Source organism: Poeciliopsis prolifica, unplaced genomic scaffold (genome assembly GCF_027474105.1).
Source record: "Poeciliopsis prolifica strain line A6 unplaced genomic scaffold, Auburn_PproV2 SCAFFOLD008, whole genome shotgun sequence".
Taxonomy (NCBI): Eukaryota; Metazoa; Chordata; class Actinopteri; order Cyprinodontiformes; family Poeciliidae; genus Poeciliopsis; species Poeciliopsis prolifica.
In genome coordinates this window covers 5,265,714-5,291,079 of record NW_026562383.1, presented here as the reverse complement: position 1 = coordinate 5,291,079, position 25,366 = coordinate 5,265,714, and the positions used below count along the sequence as shown (strand labels likewise).

Below are 25,366 nucleotides of genomic sequence, written 5' to 3'. Positions count from 1 at the left end.
ACATTTCATAAATAGACAAAACCGAACAGGCAGTCACATCTGTGTCAGACTGCCTGGCGACTGATAATGTACAATGCATCACATTTCACAGCAATAAATTAGCCTAGAAGACTTTAGTTGCTTTTTTTTTTTCCAGTTGCCACAAGCAGGCATCTCAATGCTTGTCGCAACTAATCTGGAAAAAAAAGAAAAAGAAAAAAGACTTTATGTGGTACAAAACTTAACAGAACAGGTGCATCTCAGTGATTTCAATTATCGCTAGAAAGGAATTTTAAGTCATTGAATAAGTAAATGAATCTCATTAATTATACAAATTCATTTCTGCACAGAGGGATACGTGTCAAGTGTTTATTTCTGGTCACTTTGATGACAATTCGCCACAGCTTCAATCAGCCAAAACTTATTCGCAAAGAGAGAAAAGCACCAAAATGCTGTATGCGAGTGACGACTTGACGGGATTAGGTTACTGACTCCGTCCACAAGGAGGGCAAGCCGCAAAAAGCCAATGAAAAAACTGCCTGCTCGCACTGTGATGTATCCCGGCAAGCTAATGGAAAATCGAGTGGAAGAAAAAAAGTGTGGTGCTTCGTGCCTGTCACCTAAACTAGCAGAAACAAATCCCTGAAATAGATCCCTCTGTGAAACAGTGGGAAAAATCCTAACTCCAACTTTCACTGTTGGCATCCATAAATATGCATTAGAAAATATGTTTGAATACAATTATCACATGGTGATTAGCCTTACAGTTGGCCTGCTTACTACAGCTAACTTGGCTTATATTATAGTGTGTATGTGTTATATTTAGAGCAGTGCTAACTGTGTGCAACAGCAAAAACAGTGACTGACTTTAAGCTTTAGTTTTTGTCGGAATTGCAATAAATAGCACCAAATATTGTCAAATCTGATACGCCTATCCAGATATAAATTTCACTTTTTGAATCTATAACAAATTAATTTTCTACAGTATTTTAAGCAAAGGCAATTACAAAATGTGATGTATGATTCTTTTGTGTGTGTGTGTGTGTGTGTGTGTGTGTGTGTGTGTGTGTGTGTGTGTGTGTGTGTGTGTGTGTGTGTGTGTGTGTGTGTGTGAGAGAGAGAGAGTATAAATACTGTCATGTTTTTAAGGTTATCCTACTGTGGGAATGTCATACTGGCATATTTCAACTAGTTTAAATGAGTTTATCTTAATGAAATAAACTAATTTAGGCAAGTGGAAGTTTCCCTTACAGTGCCTTGGGACGTTAAATTGACATGTAGCAGAAGTCATGAGAAGAAAGCTTTGCAGTTTCTTGGATTTTTCAAACCACAGAAAGTAAATTAAAAAAAAGCCGAATAGTCATATTATCTCCGACCTCGGAGGAGAGCAAAGCCTCACTGACTCTGCACGTGTTGTCTCTTTTTCGTTTCGGGTCCTTCGGAGTCCTTCATGCAAGCCACCAGGAAGTCACGGCACTTGAGAGAGTACTGCTCAGGGAAATCACGGAAGTGACAGACGTGGGCGCTGGAGGCGAAGTCGTAGCTGTGCACGGGGACGCCCTTTCTTGCCACGGTCTCCGCGAAAAGCTCGATGTCCTTGTGCCTGATCACCTGGTCCGCTCCAGAGTACAGCAGGAGGTGAGGCCAGGCGGGCGGCCGCTCGCGCACGGCGTCGTAGTGGTTCTTGTGGACGAACTTCGTCACCGGGTACAGCACGATCCGCAGGAGGAACACGCTCACGGCGAACAGCGCCAGGAGGACGTACTTTAAAACGGGGCTTATCCGGGGCCCCAGGGTGGCAGTGAGAGCGCGCAGGGCGCCTCGGACGTTTCCGCTGCCGGGCGCGCTGTCCACCACCGCACCGAGCACGCGCAGCGAGCCGAACTGCTCGTCGCTGTGCAGCAGCTCCACGATGTACCGGTAGAGCATGAAGCCGCCGTTGCTGAAGACGTGGAAGAAGACGGGGTTGTTCTCCACCTCGTAGTCGTAGAGGATCTCCAGCAGCTTGAGCGCAGTGCCGCTTAGCTCCTTGTAGCCAAACGTCTCGGAGATGAAGACGGTCTTCAGGGGTGCGGTGTAGCGGATGGTGACGCATCCCTGGGGGAGAAACCCAAAGTTTCCTGTGATGCTGCAGCAATTTTTGAAGCTACCAACCGCTAGATATTTCAGTGAAAACAAACCAAGCGAACTCTGGATATCGTTCATCTCCGATTGATCAACAGATTCTGGACAATTTTTTCTTAAGTGATAGAATTTTGCTCTAAAATTCTTTGATAAAATTAAATTCTATCCTCCCCGATACGGGTGGGAATTTATCGTATCGTTTGTCATTAATCGTGATAAATTTCTTATTGTGATATGATTTTGATTGTCGTTACAATAAACCCTTCAAAAACTGTCTGTATTGTTGTTTTTCACTGATTTCCTCCAGTTTGTTCATCAAAGTTGTATCAATAAATAATACAACTTTTTATTGATACAATAAATAAACTTCTTGTGCGCATTTCGGTGACACAAGCCGCGCTTCTTTATGTGATTAGAGTCCTAAAGAAATGCATGACAAATGATTTTCAAGAGCAGTATTTCTAATTGTGCTGTGCAGTCACGTTAATAAATACTTAAAAAGAAATATTATATTCTTATCATCACTTGTTATTGCAAAAGTACCACAGCATATTTTGATAAACCTTTAGTCTGTATCGCCCACCCGTACACCCTTATATAAGTTTCTAAACACATTTGGCTCTGGTGACATCACAGAAGGGAACATCTTAGTTTTTTGGATTTATTGTTGTTGCTATAAATTCCGTAGCAACAAATGTGTTTGTTTCTCAAGGGCAGTATTTGTGATTGTGAATCGTGAACACAACAGTACGCCCAAATATTGTGATAAAAGTGTAAGCCCACAGCATCAGCATCCCCACCGTTTGGTCAGCAAGACGAAGAGGTTATAAAAGTTCAATGCTCAGCAGTCAGAGGGAGAGAGAAAGTTTCCAGGTGGACTTCCGCAGCGTGGGTTCAGATTACATACTGACACTGTAACTGGCAGGCATCGATCATATTTTTGTCGAGTGAACTCAATCTTCCATCATCCGGCTGCTGTACTGCAGTCATTGTGCAATTAATAGTGGGAAAAGAAAACAATTTAAAAAAAAGACACCTCCTTATAATGTAGTAATCTGGAATAATCCACAGTCCGCTGTGGCTTTACTAATCTCGTTGACACTGACCTTGTCATTGTAGATGGAGCTGTATTTGGAGAGGTGTTTGTCCTTGCACCCAGCCCAGCCCAACAGGATCACAACTGGCTCCTTTGTCCCTGGCCAGTGTCTCTCTGAAACCAGGACGAGACACACACACACACACACACAAAACACAGCAGCGCGTTAACACACAGTAACGGTACCACACACTCAGCAGCTCTGCTGAACTGTACGGGTTACACACACACGAACTGCGCACCTGTAACTGTAATTCCTCACCTGACGTGCCCGCATCCGGGAATACAATATTGTAGTCGATATCGTCGGCAGCCATTTCTAAAAGCTCTCCGGCGGGCTAACGTCTCTCAAACCGAAAGCAGGCGAACCTGGACCAAAGTAGGCATTTTCTTAAAGACAAAAAAAAGACACTAGGAACAGGTTGATTCATCACCATAGGCAGTGCTACAACAGAACCCTTCCGACTGACAGGAAAACCTCTTCTTCCTTTAGTTTTACAGCACGAGCAGCGACGTCTTTAGCTTATCGCCCCCTGGCGGACGGCGGTGGAAAACGCTCCTAAAGAGACAACTTCGAATTTTGAAATAGACACAAAATGAGTAAGATTACACGCCACCTTATATTTTCTTTATTTTATTCTGGACAATTCATATCAGTCTTTTGGACAAAATGAGACCACAACAACTGATTTCAGAGTGTTCATGAGGTTTTAATTACGAAGAGAAATGAGAGGTAATAAATCTACATTGTGGTAACCATGAATGCCAAACAACTTATTTCCAGGGAAATGTTGGATAATTAAGTGGGTTAGCACTCGAATTTAAGAAAATTCATTTCATAAACAAGGCAATGTTTTTAATTCGACAAACAGAGGAGCAGAATGAAACACTGACTGCTGATCCAAACATATTTATCTATTTTTTTTAAGAATTGTAACTGCATAAAAGAAAATTGTGATAAGGAAACGATGTCATCTATCATATTCTTAATTAACATGAATTTATTAAACAATAAATTTATCGTTTAACAATAAATTTAAAAAATTTATCGTTTAATAAATTTATAAACGCTCAGCTCCTTGTAGCTGAATTTATACAAGGAGCTTATAATAAATAATATTATATTTATTGTGAATAAATATAATAAATTTATTATTTATTGCCTAAATAATAAGACTCGTTGGACCAACCAATCTCAGAGAGTTCCTCAAATTTTCACACAACCAACGGCTGCCAAAATAGTAAAAAGAATAATATTAACCTCGTCTTGTATGAGATAAAATGACAGACTGGAGGTTACAGAGAAACTGAGCTACATCTTCTGCCCCCACACCATCTCCATCTTCTGAATGTGGGCCTTGGATGACTTGGCGAAGGTGCTTTTCACCACATTGAGGGGAGCTGCCTTGCCGCTGAGATAGATCTTATTGACGCAGTCGGGGAGCCAGGACTCCTCCGGCTCGGCGTCGTCTCCTTCCGGCCCAGGCTCCGCCGCCTTCTTGATGAGCGCGCACGCGTAGGCGAAGATGTATCCCGTCATGTAGGCGTCAAAGCCCGCCCGGTGCGATCCCGCGTCCGCCTTCTTCTTCGCCTCGGCGTCGGACTCCACAGAACAGACGCCGGTACCCTCTCCGGCGCTCACCGCAGAGTCTCCGGGGTTCGTTGCTCCACCGACTCCGTTTTCTTCTCCGTCGTCGTCTCTCATGTCCCGCCCGTCGTCCATGCGAGAGTTTCCATCGGCGCATGATTTTTCGTGCGCCTCCATTTGGTCACGGGCTGCTTCTTCCTCGTCCGCTTCCATGCTTGGTACTTTGTTCTTTGGGGCGCCGTCAGAGGCGGAGCAGTCCTCGGCTGTATCCGATGCCCCCTTTTTGTCCCTCCGTCTCTTCCGCCTTTTCCTTTTTTCATCTTTGGATTTCTCGTCCTGCAGGATGATCAGGTCTGTGTCGTGGGACAACGGGCACTTGGTGCCATTTGGGCACCAGCCGAAAGCCTGAAAAACAAAAGCAAAGACAATAAACAGATACTGTGGCGGTGTTGGGTTTGCTTTATTTGATTAAAAGGTAGAAGATGTAAACTTAGATGAAGTCATGCAACATCCACATTAGTAGGAGCTGAAAGCCTGCTTTACGAAATAAAATCTAAAATTGTACTTGGAAAAGTACAATAAAACTGAACTTTTACACACTTTACGTGTTTCAGGTCTTGCTTGTTTCTGTTTTGTTTTTGTAGCACACGCGGTGTTTTGTATGTGAACGCAAATGCATGCCACACTTCTTAGATTCTTCAGATTTCCACAATAAAAGGAGGAACAAAACATATCATCTTTCTTCCGTTTCACGAGTACACGTTAGGTTTTTGTCTATTTTATAAATATATGTACATATAACCTCAATATACAACACAAAAATTAGCAATAAAATGTAAAAAAAAAAAAACTAAATTACCATATTTTTGGAAAACTGGAACATTCTTCAACTGAAAAGGTTGCTGAAAGTCAGTGAAACTTACTGAGAAGCGCTGGCAGACGTCCGTCTGTCCCTCTATGGATGTTATGGCCGGACATTGCCTGTAGTCGACGTAGGTGGACAAGTCACCCGCGTACTGGCAAAATTCTAGGTGGACGTGAGGTCCAGCCGAGCCAGAGGTGACACTGCGGCTGTTTTCCAGCTTGCTGGTGAGATATGGAAAAAGAGAAACAAACGTTCGGGTCTACTGTCTCACTGTACGTCTTTAAAAGCAGACGGTGTCACCGATGAAAGGGTCACCATGTTCCTGAGTTGCTCATTTGCTGGTGTGCTCACCATTTCTTGTAGGCGTACTCCAGATATGAGGCGGTCAGCCGGAGCTCAAATTCAGTCACGTATTTGGTGTCATAAATCCCGGCGGGAAACATCTCAGACAGGTCGGCTGTGAAGGTGGCCAGCCGCTCGGGGAGGTGGGCATAAAAACTCTTGCGAAAAAAAAAAATCCCACCAGAAAGAAAACAATTAGTCTCACTAATTTATGCATAACTGACAGTTTGTCTTTTACCACTGACAAAAATAGTTGGAGATGATGCCAGGAGCTGCAGCTAATTATTTTAGCAATTAATTATTCTGATGATTAATCGTGTAAGTGGATATATATATTTAAAAAAAAGCACATTCTGCTGATTATTCATTTAGCCACTTAGGCTTATTTTGTAATATTGAAAATATGCTAAAAAATGCAAATAAACTCACATTTTCTAAAAATAAGAAAATTAAATTGTATTGCCTAAAATGCAATAACATAGGATGTATCTGCAGCTACATTAATATTTAAACAACCTCATCTGCTTCACTTCACATCAGAGTTATAGCTGATCGGTTGACGTTTTGTTTTTTGTTTTGTCTTTTCAATTACCCAATTAATAATTGGACAGCATAAGGTGCTTCGTAGAAGAATTGTACTGTATTTCAACTAGGTGAAAATAAAACTACGACTACTTGAGGAGTTCTTGGTACATAATACAAAGCAGATTTGTCATCTAAAATGCAAAATGTGTCTATTTTTTGGACAGTTTTGGCTTAATTCCTTCGCTGAATGTGCTGTTCTTTCAGCAAACAATTAATTTGATTACTAAATTACTTGGCGATTATTTCAACAACCAATTAATCACGACTCTTGTTTTCAGCCCCATAGCTCCATGGTTCTGGAGCTTAAATGAGACAAAACAGCGCTCTCTGTACCTGGTAGAGGAAGGCCATGTCGATGAGGCCGTTGTGCAGCACCAGGGCCTTCCTGGCTCGCAGCAGCTCAGTAAACAAAGTTCGGATGTGGACCCCACGGTCGTCCGAACCTCCCTTGCAGACAGGAAAACGTGCAACAGAAGACATAAGGGAAAACGAAGTCAAGGTAATCCCAGGAGAAGCCGAGGAAAGCCAACTGACCATTCGGTTTAGATGGAGCAGGGACACAGACACCAAGGCGTCCTCACCTTATTGTTACCCTTGCAGTAAGGGATCCCGCTGCCGTACTGCTTGTTAAAGTCAAACCCGTGCTGCACCAGAAACTGGACCGACTGCGGCTCTATGATGTACTCCTCTGAACACAGCAGGGTGAGGTTGTACACCTGGACCAGGTAGGAGCCTGGAGGCTGACGGGAGAAAAACGTTTCTTACGTCAACAAACTTCCCTGCTAAATTAATCTCACTCCTGACCTTTTTGCACATCTTGTATCTGTGCGACCACAAGCAATAATTTAATTCATTTGGATTGATGTGACCGATGGACAAAAATGTGTACACTAGTGAAACGTGGACTTGTCTCTTCCAGATAAAAATCTGTAAAAGTGAAGCCAGCATTTGTAATAAGCCCCCTTTATTCTGACGCCCCTAAATTCAGGACATAGAAACGTCCTTTGGTATCCCTCAGCGGGGACAGAGTCTGGAATTCCGGATAAAATTCCAATCCATGACCAACTGCATGTCTCTCCTATAATTAGACTGTAAGTTGCAACATACCAGCATCACAACAGCAAAAGAAACGCGCACACTCACAGTACATAGTTTAAGCATTTCTGTGTTAATACATAATATCCGGTATATGAGGTACCTTTTGGTCCAGTTTCTTGTAACACGCTATTCCCAAAGAAAGGATGGAGCGAGAGCGAGCAGCGTGACATATTGCTCTGTATCTGTCCTCTATTGATCTGTAACGAACAAGAAAGGAGTCAGAGAAACAACTCTGATCAGATCGGTTAGTATTATTGTCATTGTTATTTTATGATATTAGAAAAAAGTACACTCACTCAGCCAACAGGGACTTCCTATTTCCCAGACCACTCAGTTCCTGCAGCACAACAGAGACTGTTGATTCTTCCAACTGAGCCACGCATGGTTAGAAATCACACTCAGATCGGAGCGGCACTTACCGTGTCGAGCGCAATGAAGGACGACGTTTTAATTGCAACCACCATGGCTGGCCACAGTTCTTTGAAATTGTTAGTATGGACATCAATTACAGGAACTACTATCGAAGATGACATTGTTTTCTCTGAACTTTGTAACTACAACGCTTCGCTCAAACTTAACAACCGCTACATGGAAGTTCCGTTAACACCGGGAACTGCCCAAATGAACCGTTTTTAGCCTTTAAAAATGTTACATATGGCTAATTACTTGTTATAAGGTTTCAGATAACGTTCATCAGCTTCATATTTCCGAGTAGCGCCAATGAGCCTCGCCGTAAACATTTCAGCGTGCTTCTCAGTTGTTTGGGATTGAAATTTCGCATGACTAGAAATGAAGGTAAAAATACTAGATTCTCAACTAAAATTTCAGTAATATTTGAGTAAAAATATATATTTAAAATGAGTCTGGTTTTGGTTTTGTAAAATCGCATTTTATTTGTTGTTTTTTTTGTAGTGATTTTTTTTCAGTCAGGCACTTTTGTTGACACACGTGACAATGACGTCACTGGACTCAAACGCCGAAGGGCCGCGCGCCATTTTGGCTCAAACTCCTTAATATTTTATCCTAATTAAAGTGTTTTTTATACTATAACAGTGTGTTTTTATGCTAACATATTGTCGGGTAACACTGAACGTATATCGACTTAACATTTGCTTTGCCTTCTTTTTACGTGGTGAAAGTTGTCAGCCAAAAGTCATGGTTTAAAGAAAGCCCCAGCTGAGCCAACTCATTTCTTTGCTAAGTTTTGGTTTGTTGTTGCTTGGTTTATTTTTCACTTCGTGTGATGGGAGGCTGCTCCGCTCCAAATTGCTCCAATTCAACTAGCATAGGGAAGCAACTGTTTAGATTCCCCAAAGACCCTGTGCGAAAGAAGAAATGGGTTGTGAACTGCCGACGTGACTTTGAGCCCACTCCTCACTCCAGACTCTGTCAGGTAAGTTAGTTTTCTGTGTCCCTCTAAAATAACTCATTCAGGACAATCCCTCGCACATTTAACAGATCCATTAAATATAACAGTAGCCCTGCTTATTTGTTTCCATTCAGTGCTTGTCGTATTTAACTAGATCACCAGCATTGATAACTTGCATGTTTTACACTGTTATCGATATGTCTTTTCGCAAGGACCACTTTGAGGAGAGCCAGTTTGAAGAAATAGCCAGGTCTCCAGCTGGTGGGAAAAAGCTGAAGCCCAATGCTATTCCCACTCTGTTCAATGTGGGAGACCCTCCTTTCCCTGCAATCACCTCTCCATATATCCTGCTGCCACTAAAATCTGAAGCAGGTACTTTTCTAAATGAATTACTGTCTATGTCTTGGAAAATTGAATAATATAGCAAAAAAAACGACCTCAGGTTCACTCTGACTTATCACACTTTCAGAATTATTTTAATTCAAGCTGATTTTTCATTTCTTGGCCACTTAGCTTACAATAGATCCATTTATTGCAAAAAATAAAAATAAAAAAAAGAATTTTATTTAGAGACATCTTCCAGGACACTTACAGAAAAATTCTTAATACATGAAATGTAGAGCATATTGTTAATGTAGTAATGCAATTGTTAGCAATAGTGGGTTTCTGAGAGGTCGTTCCAGAGGATGGGTTAGCAAAGTGGAGGAGACATCAGAGCCTGATTGTTTGTGGCCTTCGACTAAGATCATATTTTTATTGATTAAATGTAAATCCAATACTGTTTCTGTGGGGTAGTTTTATAATATTAGTAATAACATAGTAAATCCTCTCAGTGATCAGAATGGTCAGGGTGGAAGAAATAAACTTCAAAGGTCACTGTTGGATACCTTTGGCAATCCTGGGGGTGGGGTCTCCATAGTAACCATTAGACTTTGCCTCTACATGCCAAATAGTTGTTTGGAAATTAGGTCAGGAAAAAAAAGCAACTTTTGTTTTTGAAACTTGAGGCACCCAAAAACAATTATTATCACTGGTTTTGTGCAACTTCATGTACCAAATGGCACATGACCTATTTTGAAATAAATCATTAGAAACGAAATGTGTCCCCAGTGTTTAAGAAAATAATGTATATTTAGCAGTTTTGTCTGACAGAACTGCTAATAAGTTTGTATGATATTTGATCAAGTATTATATCTTATTCAGTTGTGGTGAAATTGTTATTGCTCTTTTCATAGTGAGGCACAAAAATACACCAAAAACCTTATGAGTATATTAAAGGAGAAGCTTCTGAAGTTGCTTAAGGAGACATCAGGCAACCACTCTACTTGGTCGATGGCATTTCAAATGCGTTAGATCACAGCACTGCTCTTCTACTTGGACGTTTTCTTGTGATTCTAGTGGAAAAGGATCTAAATTTGGGCGATCATGGCTACGCCAGACGCAATCCTTTGTCTGGCCTTGAAGAGGAGGATGGAGAAAGAACATCTGAAGACCACAACCCCTGCATGCAGTGTCATCTCCTCAAGAAAAAACTGGAGCAGGAGATGCAGCACACCGCAAGACTACAAAGAGAGGTAGGAGACATCTTATTTAAAGACCAAAATCAAAATTGAGTCGCTGCAGGACTGAATAAATCCAGTGAGCCCTTTTCTTCTTGTCCAGGCAGAAGAGATGAAGAAGCGTCTGTATCGGCTCGATCGCATTGAGAAGGGGCTCCAGAACTTTCTGTACGAGGACCAAATCAGAGCGCTGTCCCTCACGAAGCGCTCGCGGCGCGCCGTCTGGTCGCCGGAGACGATCCTGAAAGCCAGAAAGATCCGGTGTGCCGTCGGAACAAAAGGCTACGAGTACCTGAGGGAGATCGGGTACCCTCTGCCCTCGTACAGGACTCTGTGCAACCGTCTGGAGACGAAGATCATGGTGACGACTGACATGAGCTGTGAGGAGCTGGCAGAGCTCGGCCTGGGGCTTATGGCCACGTGCAACAGTCCTACAGAAGGGGTCGGGGACAATGATGAGGAAGAACTGATGGGAGTTTTATCCTGATCCCAGTTACTTACACTGATTCTGAACTGTTGTAGATGGAGAAGTTGAGAGATTACACTGCCCGTAATTTAGAAAAGTTTTGCGGCACTGGTTTTAAAGTTTTCTGGCCTTCAGGTCACCTGGCTGTACCCACATTTTACGTCCACTCAGGTGATGCTTAATGCACCGGGTTACACGTAGCCTGGATTCACGTTCTGCTGCTTCCTGCTGTGATGCTGGCATGTTATGGTAGCCTGGACGTGTGACGAGCATGTGCACAATATAGCTCATTCGTATGCATCATGTAAATGTGAGTGACGTTTGTTAAAAAAGACCTCTTTGCACATAGCTTTGTGAAATTGCTGCTTGTTTTTACCGTCAACTGTGACACAGCTGAGTCTTTCACTGGCCTTGTTCTATACATTTAAAAGAATTAAGTGTAATCCAAACAGATAAAGATGCTGCACATTTGGGGTAAGATAACCTTTTTATTAGGAACAAAAGAGATGAATGAGGCAACCTTCAAAAAAAAAAGTTTGGTGATCTGCTCAGCATATTTCAGCATATTTTGTGGATTTTAGTAACAGTAGTTCTCAAAGAAAACTTGTCAATTACACACAAAAAAACATTTGGTTTGTCCAGTTTAACAAATCAAAATATCCTCCAGTTTTCAGTAATGCACTTTACAGTCAGACTAAATTCAATATTTACACCTGATCTCTCTTTAAATCCTTAAAAACGCTGTGTAGAATGTAGACACTTAGCTATTGATTAATCAGATTTTATGTTGAACATTGCATGATAGAATTAGTCCTGCGTTATAGGGAAGGGATTGGGATTAACAAAGTGTTCACCTCATCCCAAACCTATTCAAATATGTATACTAAATCAACAGAATATGGATATTTTATTGCCTTTTTTATTATTGTTTCCTTTATTTTATTTTCTCTTATTTTGTTTAGATCATGGGTGCCGAAGTCAAGTCCAATAAAACAGCTCAGTTCCCACATTATCGGCCATTTTTCTTCTTTTTATGCAACGTTCAGATGTGCGTTACTGCCACCTACTGGAAGGGAGTGTGCACCGGTCTTTCAGCGTTACATAGACCTGGTAGCGAGCAGTTCATTTGATTCAGGTGTGTCGGAGTTGGAGCGCATTTAATGTTGCGTTCCATTCACCTCAGAAATTGGAGCTTCTCTCTGGTTTTTGATACCCGACCGAAGATAACGGCGTTCTATGCTTTATTTTTTTTTATAAAAAAAAATAAAGAAAGTTTCAATCTAGCGACGCCCATAGAAATTGTTTTCAGTACAAACATAATTTTACGCTGCCTTCCAGACGTAAACAATACTTTTAATTTGTTCAGATTAGATTTCCCATTTCCGAGTACAACTGGAACGCAGCATAAACATCGCAGGACCGCAACTCTCCAAGACTGGACCTGGGCACCCCTTGGTTTCAATTAAAAAAAAAAAAACGATGTTTGGGATTAACTGAAATTGAAGTTAATGTACACCGACATTTTGACACCGCTTTAAGTGTTTTTATCGCTCCTACAGCCTTATGAAAGTCATCACGTGAAAGGTAAATGGAAATTCAAATTCCTGACAGCATAACATTTGCAGATGTTCTTCAAGCTTGGTCCTTGTCATGTTTGAAGTAAACGTTATATTATTTCGCTGGTACTCTCCTTTTGTACAGGAACCTAAACTTCAGCCAGTTGCCTAACAGCCCTTAATTGACGCACTTTTTTGTGTGTGTTTTTTGTCAATATGGACTTTGAGCAAATCCTTCACGTGCAAGATAAGATATTTGTTCTGCAGGTTTGTTAGTAAAGCAATGTACTTTAACAACAGGTTTGACAAGACTATTGTGAGCAATTTCTAGGTTTAAAAAAAATAATCACATGTAACAGGAATTGTCTAATGGCTAGCATACTTCGGTCTTTTTGGCATTTAAACTTAAGAGAACAGAAAAGTTCAAAAGGAAAGCTGGTAATAAATCCATTCAGTCACACGAAGCAAAACATAGGTTTAAGACTTTCGTCTAGGTTTGCGAGGATGTTAGTCTTGAATATGCTCTTCGCAGCATGACCTTGCTCGTGCGTACTTTGAGCGTCAAATCCTTTGGCTCGGTCGGCGTCCCTCTGCGTAAAGTGGGCGGAGCGTTGAGCTTTTTATACGTCAGAGGTTTTGCCGCGTGCCAGTCAGAGCTGCAGGAGGCGCGGCGGACAGAGGTAAAACTTTCCCCTCGCTCCTCAAAGTGTTCTCTATTCTTATCCTCGCGAAGTAAAACGAGATGTACATATTTATTTTGTTTGTTCGTTGTTTTACGTAAATGTCAACCAAAGAAAAGGTCAAAACTGCCTCCCTTTTTTTTTTTTTTTTTACCGGTTTTTGGATGACCCAAATCATTAAGCTAGCAGTTTCACCCAATTTCCACTTATACTACTTAAAAGATAAAAAGTGAACAGAAACTTGGCTGTGTTTTATTTATTTCCAGCATTAAAATGCAAGTGTTGGGTAATTGCAGGAGTAAAAATAAATGTGCGAAAATAAAAGCGGTAAAAAGTGGTTAGCATCCGAGGGTTAGCATCTCTCTGTTAGCTCAGTGTTGCCCTGTCAACTTGTTGCTCTGAAATTCCTTCTCCTTTAGTCCGTGTACTCGGAAAAACCGGCTGTCATTTTTGCAGTTACCTTCTGTCAAGTGGACAGAAACAAGGATCTTTTTTATTATTTCATTTGTGTGAGACCAGACTGACCGTTTTTTTGTTTTTCTATTCTATTATCAGTCTCAGATAGATTGTAACAATACTCGCGTACAATTTTTCTACCACAAAACCGTTAAAAAAATAAAAACACGCCCTTCTTGTAAAATCGAGTCATCACTAGCACAATGTGTAGCATTCTGACGTTAGAGAAGAGGAGGCTGCAGATTTGTGGGTGATCCAGATGATTTCATAAGGTGTCTTTTTGTGGGCATAGGGGTGACGATGCGCTCTCTGCTGGTGCTGTGTCAGAGTGCGGCCCTGCTGGCTGTGCTGCAGGCCTCCTCCCACTCCACTCTGCTGGTGGAGGGCGACAAAAACGCCTCCAGGATCTGCAAGCCCGCCCCGCACTGGGCGATAAAGGGCCGCTCGCCGGCGCAGGAGCTGCTGGGAAACGTGGTGGTGGTGGCTCTGCTAAAGGCCAGCTGACACTTCTGTCTCCTCCAGGCGTCCCGGTGAGTGAGAAAAGCAACAAGTGTCCGAATCAAACTCGACGGTGAATTCTGATCCCCCTGTGTAGTTTTGCAACAGTTTGACACAGATCACTACTCTGATTAAAACTGATGGTAAACGGATATTTAAAAGCTTTTATTGTTATTATTATTTATTTCTCTCATTTTAAAAAGAAATTCCAACTTTTAATTTGACTCTGTTTATGAAGCAGGGATAATAAATATGAATGTGATGCGGCGGTACTTGTGTATTAACAGGGCTGCATCTCAGCAAATAATTAGACTTCAGATTCTTTTCATGAAAATAAGTTGATGCAGTGGCACTAGTAGACCTTTTTATTTCTTGAAATATACAAATCAAAAAGGATGAACTGATATATCTGATATCAAACTCACTGTTATGGCTGATAACTAATATTTGCCAATATTATGCATATGTTTCTGGTGTTTTGACACCTTTGGGGGAAATAAACTATAAGGAACAGACTGCAACAAGATAGAAATAAATGTACATTTTTAATATCAGCCCAGTTTTATTTGATATATCGCACCGATGTTGGTGCGATACATCATGTGTCCCCAGTTTAAATTCTTAAAAACACACAATCTCCGCTCTATTTCTTCACTCGTCTCAATATTTGCAGCATCGGACGCCTGCGCACCAAACTGAGGCACAGCAATATAACCGACGTGTCCTTCGTGATTGTCAATGAGCAAAATGCGGCGTCCAGAGCCCTGTACTGGGAGCTGAAGAAAAGAGCTCCCACTGGTGTCCCAGTGTATCAGCAGGCGGCTGATCAGACAGACGTGTGGGAGGTGCTGGACGGCGACAAAGACGACTTCCTGATCTACGACAGGTAAAAAGACGCCTCCGTCGCCGATCGAAGCGCTAAACTGGAAGTCGCTCCAAGAACGCCGTTTTTCTTTTCCTCCATGTCTTCAGGTGTGGCTTCCTCACTTTCCACGTTGTGCTGCCGTACAGTTTCCTGCACACCCCGTATGTCGAGGCCGCGATCAGAGCCACCTCCCTGGGAGGCATCTGTAACTGCTCTGTGAGTGACCCGACTTTTGAGGAGGCGCAACCCAAACGGGCGGGAAAAAGAACCACTCAAATGTTCAAGTTGATTGCTTGTGATGGTTCTTTTTTGAAGTACAGTTTTTTTTAAGCAATATTGTTTTAGAGGTGAAAAATAAAATAAACAAAAAGTCAGCTACATTCCATCAAATTTCAACCTGTTTTGAGGAGGTTTGGTGTGATAGAGCAACATAAAGTATCCTTAGTTTCACTTTTTTTTTTTTTTTTTTCAAAAACAAACCCAAAGAATTTGTGCTTTTCCCCACTTTATTCTGATACCCTTGAAAAAACAATTTCTTTCAACATATGTTTTTTCATGTACGAGATATTGAGGTAATTTGACAAAAATCTAGTATGCAGGGCTGGTCGAAATAGTTGTTGGTCCAATCAAATGTAGAGACTTAATACAAATGCACAGTACATTTTTGAGGATTTTTATAGATTATAATCACTTTTCTTTCTTTCTTTTACATATTTTTTCTTCATCTCACAATTATCATCTACTTTTTGACGTCTGCAAACAAAACAAAAAGATTTTTCACATTTTTAGGACAGAACATGTTGCATTTGAGTAACCATAAAGGGCTGGAATAATTTTCATATGCTGTAAGGAGTATATGAAATATTTATCACAACACTCTTCAACAAGGCATCTGTCTAATTTTACTTTTTAAAAAAAAAAAATTTCTTGCCAGACATCAAATAGAGCCAATCATCACTTAGGGTGTAAGCAGATTGCAAATTATCTACCTGATGTTGGTGTCGCTTTGCCTTAAATCTATTTATTTGTTGTCCATTCATTGTTTATATTCAAAATTTAAAGACGCCAATTAGCAACAATATGAAACCAACTCGTTTATCTTTCGCAGGCCATTTCCACAACTCGGGGAACCGTCAAGCCACCGGACGAAGGGGTCGAACCCACAGAAGAGCCTGAGCCGACCTTCCACCACCACCACCATCACCATCAGTCCAGCTTCTTCCATCATCAGCCCCGCTCCTCAACATAAGTCCCAGGACCAAGATAGGTCCAAAATACATTCAGATACGTATGATCGGCACTTTACCCACCAGCATCGCCACTACAAGTAAATTGTAGTGGCGATTTACTTGTAGGTTTTCAAGGTTTTTTTGTCGTTTTTTTTTTTTTTTTTTTTTTTTTACAATCGAAGTCCGTTTTTATTTTATTTTTCTGAAACGTTTATACATCCCGCCTCACTGTACAATGTCGAACCCGCTTTAAAAAGTGCAACTTGCTGCTGCCGTTTTTGGAAAACAGTAGCCAGGACTCTCCCAAGTTCTCCCGTTAATGAAGTCCAGAGTGTAAAGCCTGCCTGCAGGGGGCTGTGGACAGATGACCAGGGGGAGAGAAAGGAGGGACTCTGACCGCTACCGTATCCAGACAGAAGCAAATAACAAGGTCCAACGACGCTGCTCAGCCAGATTGTCTTTTTAAAGCTGATTCGTCCCGATTTGCTTTCTGCTTGAGAAGATGTGAGGATTACCATGTTCAGAGAACAGGAATTACATCTTACACATGAGACTTAGTGACTTATTTTTGATGCTGTGTCTTGTGCACTTGTAATTTTCTCTTACAATTTCTCTTTATAAATTAAACTTTTGTTTTTCTCCAGATTAAGGCGGATTGAGTAATTAGAAACTGTTGCTTCGTAACATAAGCTGCAATAACTCAGAAAATTTCCTGTAATAACGCATTTCTGTGTAATTAATAAAAACAAACTCAGAATCCATTTACAGATTATTTTTTGTACCTTAAATAAATACTGTAAAAAAAACAGAATTTCTTAATAGTGATTTAATGGCACATTATTCCCCCACTTGCAAAATTTTGTACATCCCAACACTTATAAGATGGATTTAGCTGGTGAGCCATATGCCAAGCCAAAAACACACACACACACACACACACAGCGGAGACGGGTCGATTACCTCAGAGCAGCTTAAGTCTTGGCTGAGATGCAACACTGCGCAGAAAACGCACTGAGACCATCGAAATGACGGTAAATAACAATTTCAGAGATGTATGTATGTATATATATATTTATATATGTATGTATATATATTGCTGATTGCTTTATTTAATAGCTGTTGACGTAGAACTGGCAGAAACTGCTTGCAGGTCTTTCCCCCATCAGTGCATTAGGAGTCCATGTATTATCTGGCGCAGGGCGGGTCGGAGTGACTGCTCAACTTTTCTGCATCAATGTCTAGAACGTTAGTGTATCCATTTATAATATTCTAAATAAAGCTGAAGTCGGTTTCAGGGATTCTGATCCTGGGAGGGATTTTATTTATTTTTTTCCCCATAAATCCTTGGGAGGTTACAGGTGAGGCTTAACCGCTTAGCTTCCACTAAACAGCATGTTCTGTAATACTGCTGCAAGTCACTTTCAGCTGTGGCGAACAGAAAAAAACGCACCATATTTTCCACTCCTATTTTCTAAGCTTATCGGATTGACAGAGAAAGATGCAGTTGAAGCCAATATCTAAATACATTGTATATTTCAAAAATGAAATGGAAAAGAAGAGGACATTACTCAAAAAGAAACAACAGGAGCCAGATTTCAATTTTCACCAGAAGCTGGAGTGTGAAGCATCCACAGAGAGAAACCTGACTCTGTTACACCAGTTCTGACAGAAAAACTTTGAGAAATTGGTGGAAAGACGCCAAAAACTACTGAACTTGGGGGGGGCAGAAACCAAATAGTGCAGAATTCAAAAAGCTGTAAAGAAACCATAATTCTTTTTCAAAACATTCTAGAATTTAGATGGTAAAAATGTTTTGGGTAACCTGAAATGATTCAAAACTTGTGATGATTAGTCTGTTTTAATGCCAGAAAAAAAGCTGTATTTATTATATATTTTTAAATAAAGTCTATGCAATCATCTGGGTTTAGCGGCATATTCTCATTACATTAAGCAAAACACCTACTACTCTGGGGATGAGTTTATTGTCACAGGTGGCTAAATTATGCATGGTAGAAAAAGAGAGGTCTTTAAACTGTCTGAAATTCAGATATAGAATCTCGAAAAGCAAAACAACTCAAAAAAGAAACAAATGTAGGTACAGAACAACGAAAAAATAAATACAATTTGAAGGACTGTGAATTTGAGGTTTGCTTACAGACACTAGATGGCAGCACCGTTATACCGCCTGTCTTCAACAGGAGGCAGTCCTTCATAAAGAGGATTATTAGTTATTATCCATCATCAGGAGATTAACCAACATAATCCTCATCATAAAAACCCAGCTCATCACTAGGTGGTTCAATCAAGTTTGCAGTGGGAGGTTTCTTTCTTTGACAAAGCCGTTGATCGGGGTTCGACATGTGAACACGTCGGGGCTTACGTCTCTTGTCGTCAAAGATAAAACCTGAACTTTGAAGAGATCACAGGTCCTGCTAAGCGTGGGAGGTAAATGGAATGCGTCGACCCAAAACTAACATGATCCTAGAAACGTCTAAGATGCACACACACGGAAATCACAGCATGCCTGTGGACGGGCGCAGAAGTCTCTTTGGCAGTTACAGAAATCACTTTGATCAGTAAAGTGATTGGTTTAAAAGGTTCAGCAAAAAACTGTTAAGTTGCAGTCAGTGGGGATGCTGTGTTCAGGGTTTTGCGTCGCTCAAAGCATTTTGGGCGAAAACGTTTTCTTAGAGCACCTTCGTTACAAAACCAAAAGGTAAGATTTGTGGACCATTGGCTGTCCTTTCATTGGATCGTCCCACCTAAACCCTGGTTCTACGCGGCTCTAGAGGCCACCATTTATCAAAGAGTCCCTACAAATTCACTCTGTAACGAAGCCTGTAACTTCTAGGATGTGGATTATTTTGTTTCCATGTCCGCCATTGAGAAATTGTATCTTTCGAGCTATTTCTCAAGTTTGCCTTCTTCAGTTCAAGCTCTTAAGTTAGGTATGGCAATTAAGAAAAGGGGGGAAAAACTGCATTTTGCTCATGTGTCCATCTCAGGGTAGCAATGCTGTCACCAAGTGGCAGAAACTCCAATTATTCTACCAAGGCATTCTGGAAAATGGAGGTGAGATTTTTATTTTTCAGCTCATTACCGTACAGAACCTTGCATAGTTTGGCAGTATTTTGTGCTGTACCTTTCCTCTCATATTTCACTGAACAGACAAAAGGACAGACGATTGGCTGCTGGTCTACTCGCCTGTGCCAATTACTTGTATATTCCTGTGCTACCTGATTGCTATATGGGCGGGGCCAAAGCTGATGGCGGACAGGCGGCCCGTCAACCTCAAACCCGTCCTGGTTGTTTACAATGGTGCCATGGTCTGCCTGTCTGCTTACATGTTCTATGAGGTAAACTGGACACAAGCAAGGGAAGTCAACGCCACTAATATATTTTGTGAAAATATATTTATATATATGTATATATTTAGTTTAGGGCTTCCGCTGGTTTTAGTGATAAAAGAACCGACAGGAAGTTGTTGACGTGTAAAGTTAAGGTATCACCAGCACAACTCAATTATTTAAATGCAATTTTTTTCCACATTTCTAGTTCACAGCATCATCTTGGTTGGCCGGTTACAGTTTGTTGTGCCAGCCAGTCGACTACAGCGACAATCCATTGGCTCTACGGGTAAATATAATATATATATATTATTTGTAGTTTAATAATTTAAGGATGGTGTTTCTTCTTTCCTTCCTTACTTCCTTCTGTGTCTTTTCTTTTAGCCTTGCTTCACTGAGTCTTAGGTTTTTCATTGTTTGTGTTATTCGCCGTAACTCAGTCGGCCTGTTTGCTCTCTTCCAGTGATTGATTTGCCTACATCCACTGTCATTTTCCACTCTTCCCTCAGTATATAAGCTTTCTGGTTTCCATTGTCCTTCACTCGTTCATCTCCTCATTGCTAACCTGTTCAACATTCCTTCATCCTGCTGTAAGGGCGCCCCGTTTCATTTTGCCCTCCTGGTTCACTTTTGGATTTATTCAGTTTTGTTCTTTTTCATGATATTTTGAACTTTGGACTTTTTTGCGTTACAGTCTCGTTTTCGAGTATCATGCAAAATGAACTCTAGTATTTTAGAAAAGACTGAACATTTGGGAACACTGAATCTGACAAAGTCTGTTTTTTTTGTTTTGTTTTTTTTTTTGCAAAAGTTGGAATTTGCCAGCCACAGTAACAGCTGGCAGCAAAATATATACGACATATATTTTTTATATGCCCTGACATGTTAGCCTCTAACAGTATAGCTATTTTTTTTACTAGGCAATGCACTTTCTGTAGTTCAAATGTCGGTACGGGCCTCATAGTGATCTACAATTAACCAAAGATGAATTCTAATCTTTCACATTTTTTCTGATCTTTCAGATTTTACAATAACTCTTTGAAGAATTTGAATTGAACAATTAATTTCCCTTTGTGACCAGTAAAGTATTTTCGAATTTGAATGAAATTAGATTTTTTTTTTCCTTTAATTTATGGGATTGAACGGCTTAATAAGTGTCAATGTCTCGTTGTGTTGTGTTGGACAGATGGCCAGAGTTTGCTGGTGGTTTTACTTCTCTAAAGTCGTAGAGCTCAGTGACACTGTGAGTACACACCTGCACTGGGTTATATAACTCTAACATAAGCCGGTGCTTCTTCTGGACATTTTAACACAGGGTTTCATTTGGTGTATTGTTTTGACAAGATCAAGCTAAAGAAAGACTGCCCTCCACTGGTCAAAACATAAAAGCGCATCAAATCTGTTTGTTAGGCTTCATGTAGTTCAGTCAGATTCTTTACTTTAGAATCAGTTCGATGAAGACAAAGTGTTTCTTTTTAGAATAAAAAAAAACATCCATAAGCATAAGTTAGGAGACCCTTGTATGACTCACTACAAAATGATGCTGCATAATTTTGTTCTAGCCACATTTATTGTGTTTGTGTTGTGCAGATATTTTTCATCCTGCGGAAGAAGAACAGTCAGCTGACATTCCTCCACGTCTATCACCATGCGACCATGATCTTCAACTGGTGGGCCGGGGTCAAATACGTAGCAGGGGGTCAGTGTGAGTACGTTTCGCTGTGTGTCGGCAGAATCCACAAGGGCTGCACCGTGAATAAGACGACGATGAACAAACAGAGGCGGTCAGAGTTCCCACAAACTGTAGTCAAGCGAGATTAGCACTACTTCAGCTTACTTTCTCTCAAGGAAACGTAAACAGTAGCCGATCAAGAAATCACTCAAGTAAGAGTTAGAAAAAAGTATTTCGTAAAAATTGATAAAATCATTAGTCGTTTAATGTTTTAAAATGACTTTGTCAGAAGGACCAGAATATCAAGTTAAGTGGAAATTTATGTATTTTAAGGACCAAAATGACAATATTTCATTTAAGTAACAAAAAAAAACCCAAAATCAGACAAAAAGTTAATTTTTTTCCAAATCAGTTTCTTTCAATATAAAATTTATGAAATTTTAACAAAAGCTGCAGGTGTGTCTCTGTGCCTGGTGTTTTTTTTTTTAATTCAAACTCATTCGCTCTTCATTCAGTGGGTAGACAATCCAGAACTTTTACTAAAGTAAGAGTAGCGATACTTCATGAGAAAATTACTTAAAAGTAACTGTACATCACAGAACATCCTGAATAAATGTTAAACAGTTACTACCCAACTCTGCAAATTACCCATCTTGTGTATTTGTGTGCAGCTTTTCTGATTGGTCTGATCAACTCCCTGGTCCATATAGTCATGTATTTGTACTACGGGCTCGCCGCTCTCGGGCCGCACATGAATAAGTACCTGTGGTGGAAACGATACCTCACTTCTCTGCAGCTGGTAAGAACGGACAATAGTGTCAGAGACAATATGAAGCAAAGACACGTCGGTACAAGTGTGTTTTTCACCAGTTTGCTTATAAAATATCGGAAAATAGATGCCGGTCGTCTCCATGGTTTTCAAAACAAAGACCCAATTAGACGTTGGAGGCCGCCCATCAAACTTTTAACGATTCTCTGCTAGAGGAAAAGTTGATCATATTAGGATCTGTGAAATTTTCATTAGTTATAGTTCCCTGGTGTCATACCACAATCTGGTCACTTTTCAGGAAACTGGAGAGAATTGTGTTGACCCGGATGTCAAGATTTTCATTTTATTTTAAAATTCAACCGGCTAACAGATGGCGTTCCTCCTCTCTCAAGATTCTATTTACTTTTTTACAAACTCTTTATACCATATGTAGGAGACCTGTTACTAATAAAAACCTCAGAGTGCCTAACTTAAAAAAAAAAAAGCAGAACTTTTCCTTTAATTTGGGGTCCAGTCTGGGAGGCTTGTAGAATCAGAACACGAGAATTAAGACAATCAAGCTTGATGTTTTGAACAAGATTCTTTTGTTAGACCCTGGCAAATTTTTTAAGTGTTCTACTATTGTAGTTGGAAAACAAAGAACTTTTAAAGACATAATAGAAAGATTCACCGAAAACAAAGACATTTTAATAGATGAGAAGCAAAACAAGTTTTTTAATCAACTTATTTTTCCTAAAAACTGAACCATTTGATTAGAAGGTTAAACCTTTTGCTCAGTTCTTAAGGTAAATGTGCTTCTCTGCTCCGCACAGATGACCTATTTGCTTACGATTTCTCCACTGACTAAGTTCAATATAAATGTGTTTTGTGTTGACTATGTCTCCTGAATGCACATTTCAGTCATTTGCCGACTTCCCGTCTCTCTGATCAGCTGCAGTTTGTCGTCGTCACCGCGCACACCGCCTACAACCTGCTTGCCGACTGCAACTTCCCCGACTCCATGAACGCCGTCGTGCTGGCCTATTCGCTCAGCCTCATTGTTCTCTTCAGTAACTTTTACTACCAAAGCTACCTCACAAAGAAGACCAAAAGCACTTAGAGGCACAAGGGAAGCCAGGAGTCATCAAGTCAAAGAGAAAAGAAACGGTGTTAAACCGAGAGAGCGTGCCAGAAGAGCCAATGGTCGGCTTGAGACGACACAGACCGGTTCTTGATACAGAGTTTTGTATTCTACGGCACCACTCTGATTCTATATTTTGAATGTGGTAATCTCTGGGCAATCATTGGAAGTGGCTTTCCAGTAAAAGTTGAAGTCTCACCTTTGATCTGTGGAAGAATTGCCCCAAAAGAAATCCTTTGTTGGACACACAGAGGTAATATTTTCAGGATATAAACCTCAAATGACATCTAATGTTTGATGTATTTAAACATCTGGTCTGTGTTTAAGTGAAACTCCTCAGTGGTATTTCTAACTTCTTTATTGGGCCCCTTTATGTTAAACTTATACGTTTGTGTGTTAAATACTCATGCCAAAAATACTAAATATAATACTTTTCAAATTCCTTTGAACCCTATTAAACTAACTTATTCTCAGATTGAGGAACAAGATTTGGGTCACTTTCTCTCACAACACCTGCTATAACTATCCAAGTTCCACCAATAGATTCTCTTGGAACCGAACACAAAATTTGGTTCCTATTAGGGGACAAAAGGGTTTTAAACAAAAGGTGATTTGGATGCAGCAAAGTCGGCTTTCCAGTCAAAATCTCTGGGTAGACGTGTTTCTAGTGATCATTAAAAGATTGGTTATAAAAAGACAAATACTTTTGTACTGTACTTTGTACTTTCCCTGCTAAGAGAATTGTGTCGGTAATAATTTTATCCTGATTAAAAAAAAAAAAAAACTCTCCATCTGTGTCTGCACGCTGGACAGGCCAAATTTGCAGAGGCCACACAAAATCCCTTCAAGGGCCACAAATGGCCCTCGGGCCACACTTTGGACACCCATAATCTAGGGTTTCTTTAAGTTTCGGAAAAACAGCATGATTAGTAATCAATATTTAAAGTAATGTTCTTCAGGTTTGTCACGTGACATCTTTGGTTGGCTGAGTTCAGCACCTGCAGTACAGAATATACTTTCATTCATTCACTGATGCAGGCGTTAGTATCCGACCTGCAGAGGAGAAAACCTGTGACCACATTCCACATGCACTAAAATCATTAATTAACTGTTGTAACCTTTTTATTTTATTTGTTGATTTGCTGAAATGTCTTTGTTTTTTTGTTGTTGTTTTCCTGGTCAAAAGTCTGCTCTAAGTAGCAGATGGCAATTTCAAACGTTCAAATGTGGAGCAAAAAAGAAACAAGAAACGATGAGCTTCTTTCTGAAAACAGATCAAGTGTTCCTGAATTATTCTAAAATGCTGATCTCCAGTGTAAATAACATCAGTGAGGGGAATAAAAAAAAACTTTTAAAAATGGAGCGAGAACGTCATAGTGTGTGAGTATTTTCGGCATATTGTTTACCTCCAGAAGCTCCACATCACAGTTTGGCAACTTCTAAAATAACTCACTTGTGTGGCATTAAAAACCATATTTTGCTGCTGGCAAGTACTTAATCTACCCTCCGTCTTAACACAAGTGTGCTACCAGCAACGCACGCACGCACCCACACACACACACACACACACACACACTCTCGCCTACAGCTGGCTGCCAGACGCCCATTCAGAGCGTCATGTCCCTCGGCTTCACTGCAGGCTCGGCTCCAGGCTCATTATTGTTGAGTGCTGTTCTGCTCAGGCATAACCGACTCTCTGGCTCGCCGTCACTTTGATCAACTTATAATTTTACTTCCGGATGACGGGCTTCATCTTGACTTCTTAGCAAGTTCTAAAGCTTTTCACTCAATGCCAAGCCAGCCAGAGGCGTCACCCAGCCGTCAGGGCCTTTTTATTATTATTTTTTTTACTCGCACGTGACACGCTCGAGCAAGTTTTAAAATCGTTTTAGTGTTCTTAGTGACCGATGGGTGATGAAGGTGCTTCAGTTCTTTTATTTTTGTAGCTGAATCTTGTTTGGGAATGACTTTGTGTCGGTCTCCTTGGAAACTGTGCCAGAAGGTGTTTGGGCTGCGGTCAGCTCGAGGCACACTGTAATTAATAATCAGGTTAGAGTGAGAGGATATTGAAGTGCTTTTGCTAACCTCGCAGCCGGCGAGATG

At 40.6% G+C, this 25,366-nt stretch overlaps 5 protein-coding genes across 6 annotated transcripts; 3 read left to right on the top strand and 2 right to left on the bottom strand.

The window, feature by feature from the left end:
• Nucleotides 1–1,002: 1,002 nt before the first annotated feature.
• Nucleotides 1,003–3,650, bottom strand: tmem53 (transmembrane protein 53). Its single transcript, XM_055032491.1, has 3 exons — nt 3,462–3,650; nt 3,210–3,313; nt 1,003–2,076 (listed from the first exon to the last, which is right to left on the bottom strand). Exons 1-3 carry the CDS (start codon nt 3,514–3,516, stop codon nt 1,375–1,377), a joined length of 861 nt encoding a protein of 286 aa, XP_054888466.1. The 5' UTR covers nt 3,517–3,650; the 3' UTR covers nt 1,003–1,374.
• A 238-nt stretch (nt 3,651–3,888) lies between these two features.
• toe1 (target of EGR1, exonuclease) lies at nt 3,889–8,218 on the bottom strand. The gene is made up of 8 exons (XM_055033676.1): nt 8,097–8,218; nt 7,974–8,014; nt 7,778–7,874; nt 7,161–7,319; nt 6,913–7,026; nt 6,004–6,152; nt 5,711–5,873; nt 3,889–5,192 (listed from the first exon to the last, which is right to left on the bottom strand). The coding sequence occupies exons 1-8, from the start codon at nt 8,208–8,210 to the stop codon at nt 4,512–4,514; spliced, it is 1,518 nt and encodes a 505-aa protein (XP_054889651.1). The 5' UTR covers nt 8,211–8,218; the 3' UTR covers nt 3,889–4,511.
• Nucleotides 8,219–8,412: 194 nt separating this feature from the next.
• Nucleotides 8,413–12,083, top strand: si:ch73-382f3.1 (uncharacterized protein LOC100151273 homolog). 2 transcript variants are annotated; one of them, XM_055033677.1, is made up of 5 exons: nt 8,413–8,472; nt 8,928–9,070; nt 9,259–9,418; nt 10,445–10,620; nt 10,709–12,083. In XM_055033677.1, the coding sequence occupies exons 1-5, from the start codon at nt 8,457–8,459 to the stop codon at nt 11,090–11,092; spliced, it is 879 nt and encodes a 292-aa protein (XP_054889652.1). In that variant the 5' UTR covers nt 8,413–8,456; the 3' UTR covers nt 11,093–12,083. The 2 variants fall into 2 exon arrangements, with proteins under 2 accessions (XP_054889652.1, XP_054889653.1); XM_055033678.1 differs by lacking the exon at nt 8,413–8,472 and having other exon boundaries at nt 8,654–9,070.
• A 1,161-nt stretch (nt 12,084–13,244) lies between these two features.
• selenop2 (selenoprotein P2) lies at nt 13,245–17,116 on the top strand. Its single transcript, XM_055033426.1, has 5 exons — nt 13,245–13,307; nt 14,056–14,293; nt 14,935–15,147; nt 15,234–15,342; nt 16,235–17,116. Exons 2-5 carry the CDS (start codon nt 14,064–14,066, stop codon nt 16,373–16,375), a joined length of 693 nt encoding a protein of 230 aa, XP_054889401.1. The 5' UTR covers nt 13,245–13,307; nt 14,056–14,063; the 3' UTR covers nt 16,376–17,116.
• Nucleotides 17,117–17,192: 76 nt separating this feature from the next.
• Nucleotides 17,193–23,363, top strand: elovl8a (ELOVL fatty acid elongase 8a). The gene is made up of 8 exons (XM_055033425.1): nt 17,193–17,386; nt 19,361–19,427; nt 19,524–19,711; nt 19,911–19,991; nt 20,889–20,945; nt 21,293–21,407; nt 22,046–22,173; nt 23,075–23,363. The coding sequence occupies exons 1-8, from the start codon at nt 17,381–17,383 to the stop codon at nt 23,240–23,242; spliced, it is 810 nt and encodes a 269-aa protein (XP_054889400.1). The 5' UTR covers nt 17,193–17,380; the 3' UTR covers nt 23,243–23,363.
• The last annotated feature ends 2,003 nt before the right edge of the window (nt 23,364–25,366 follow it).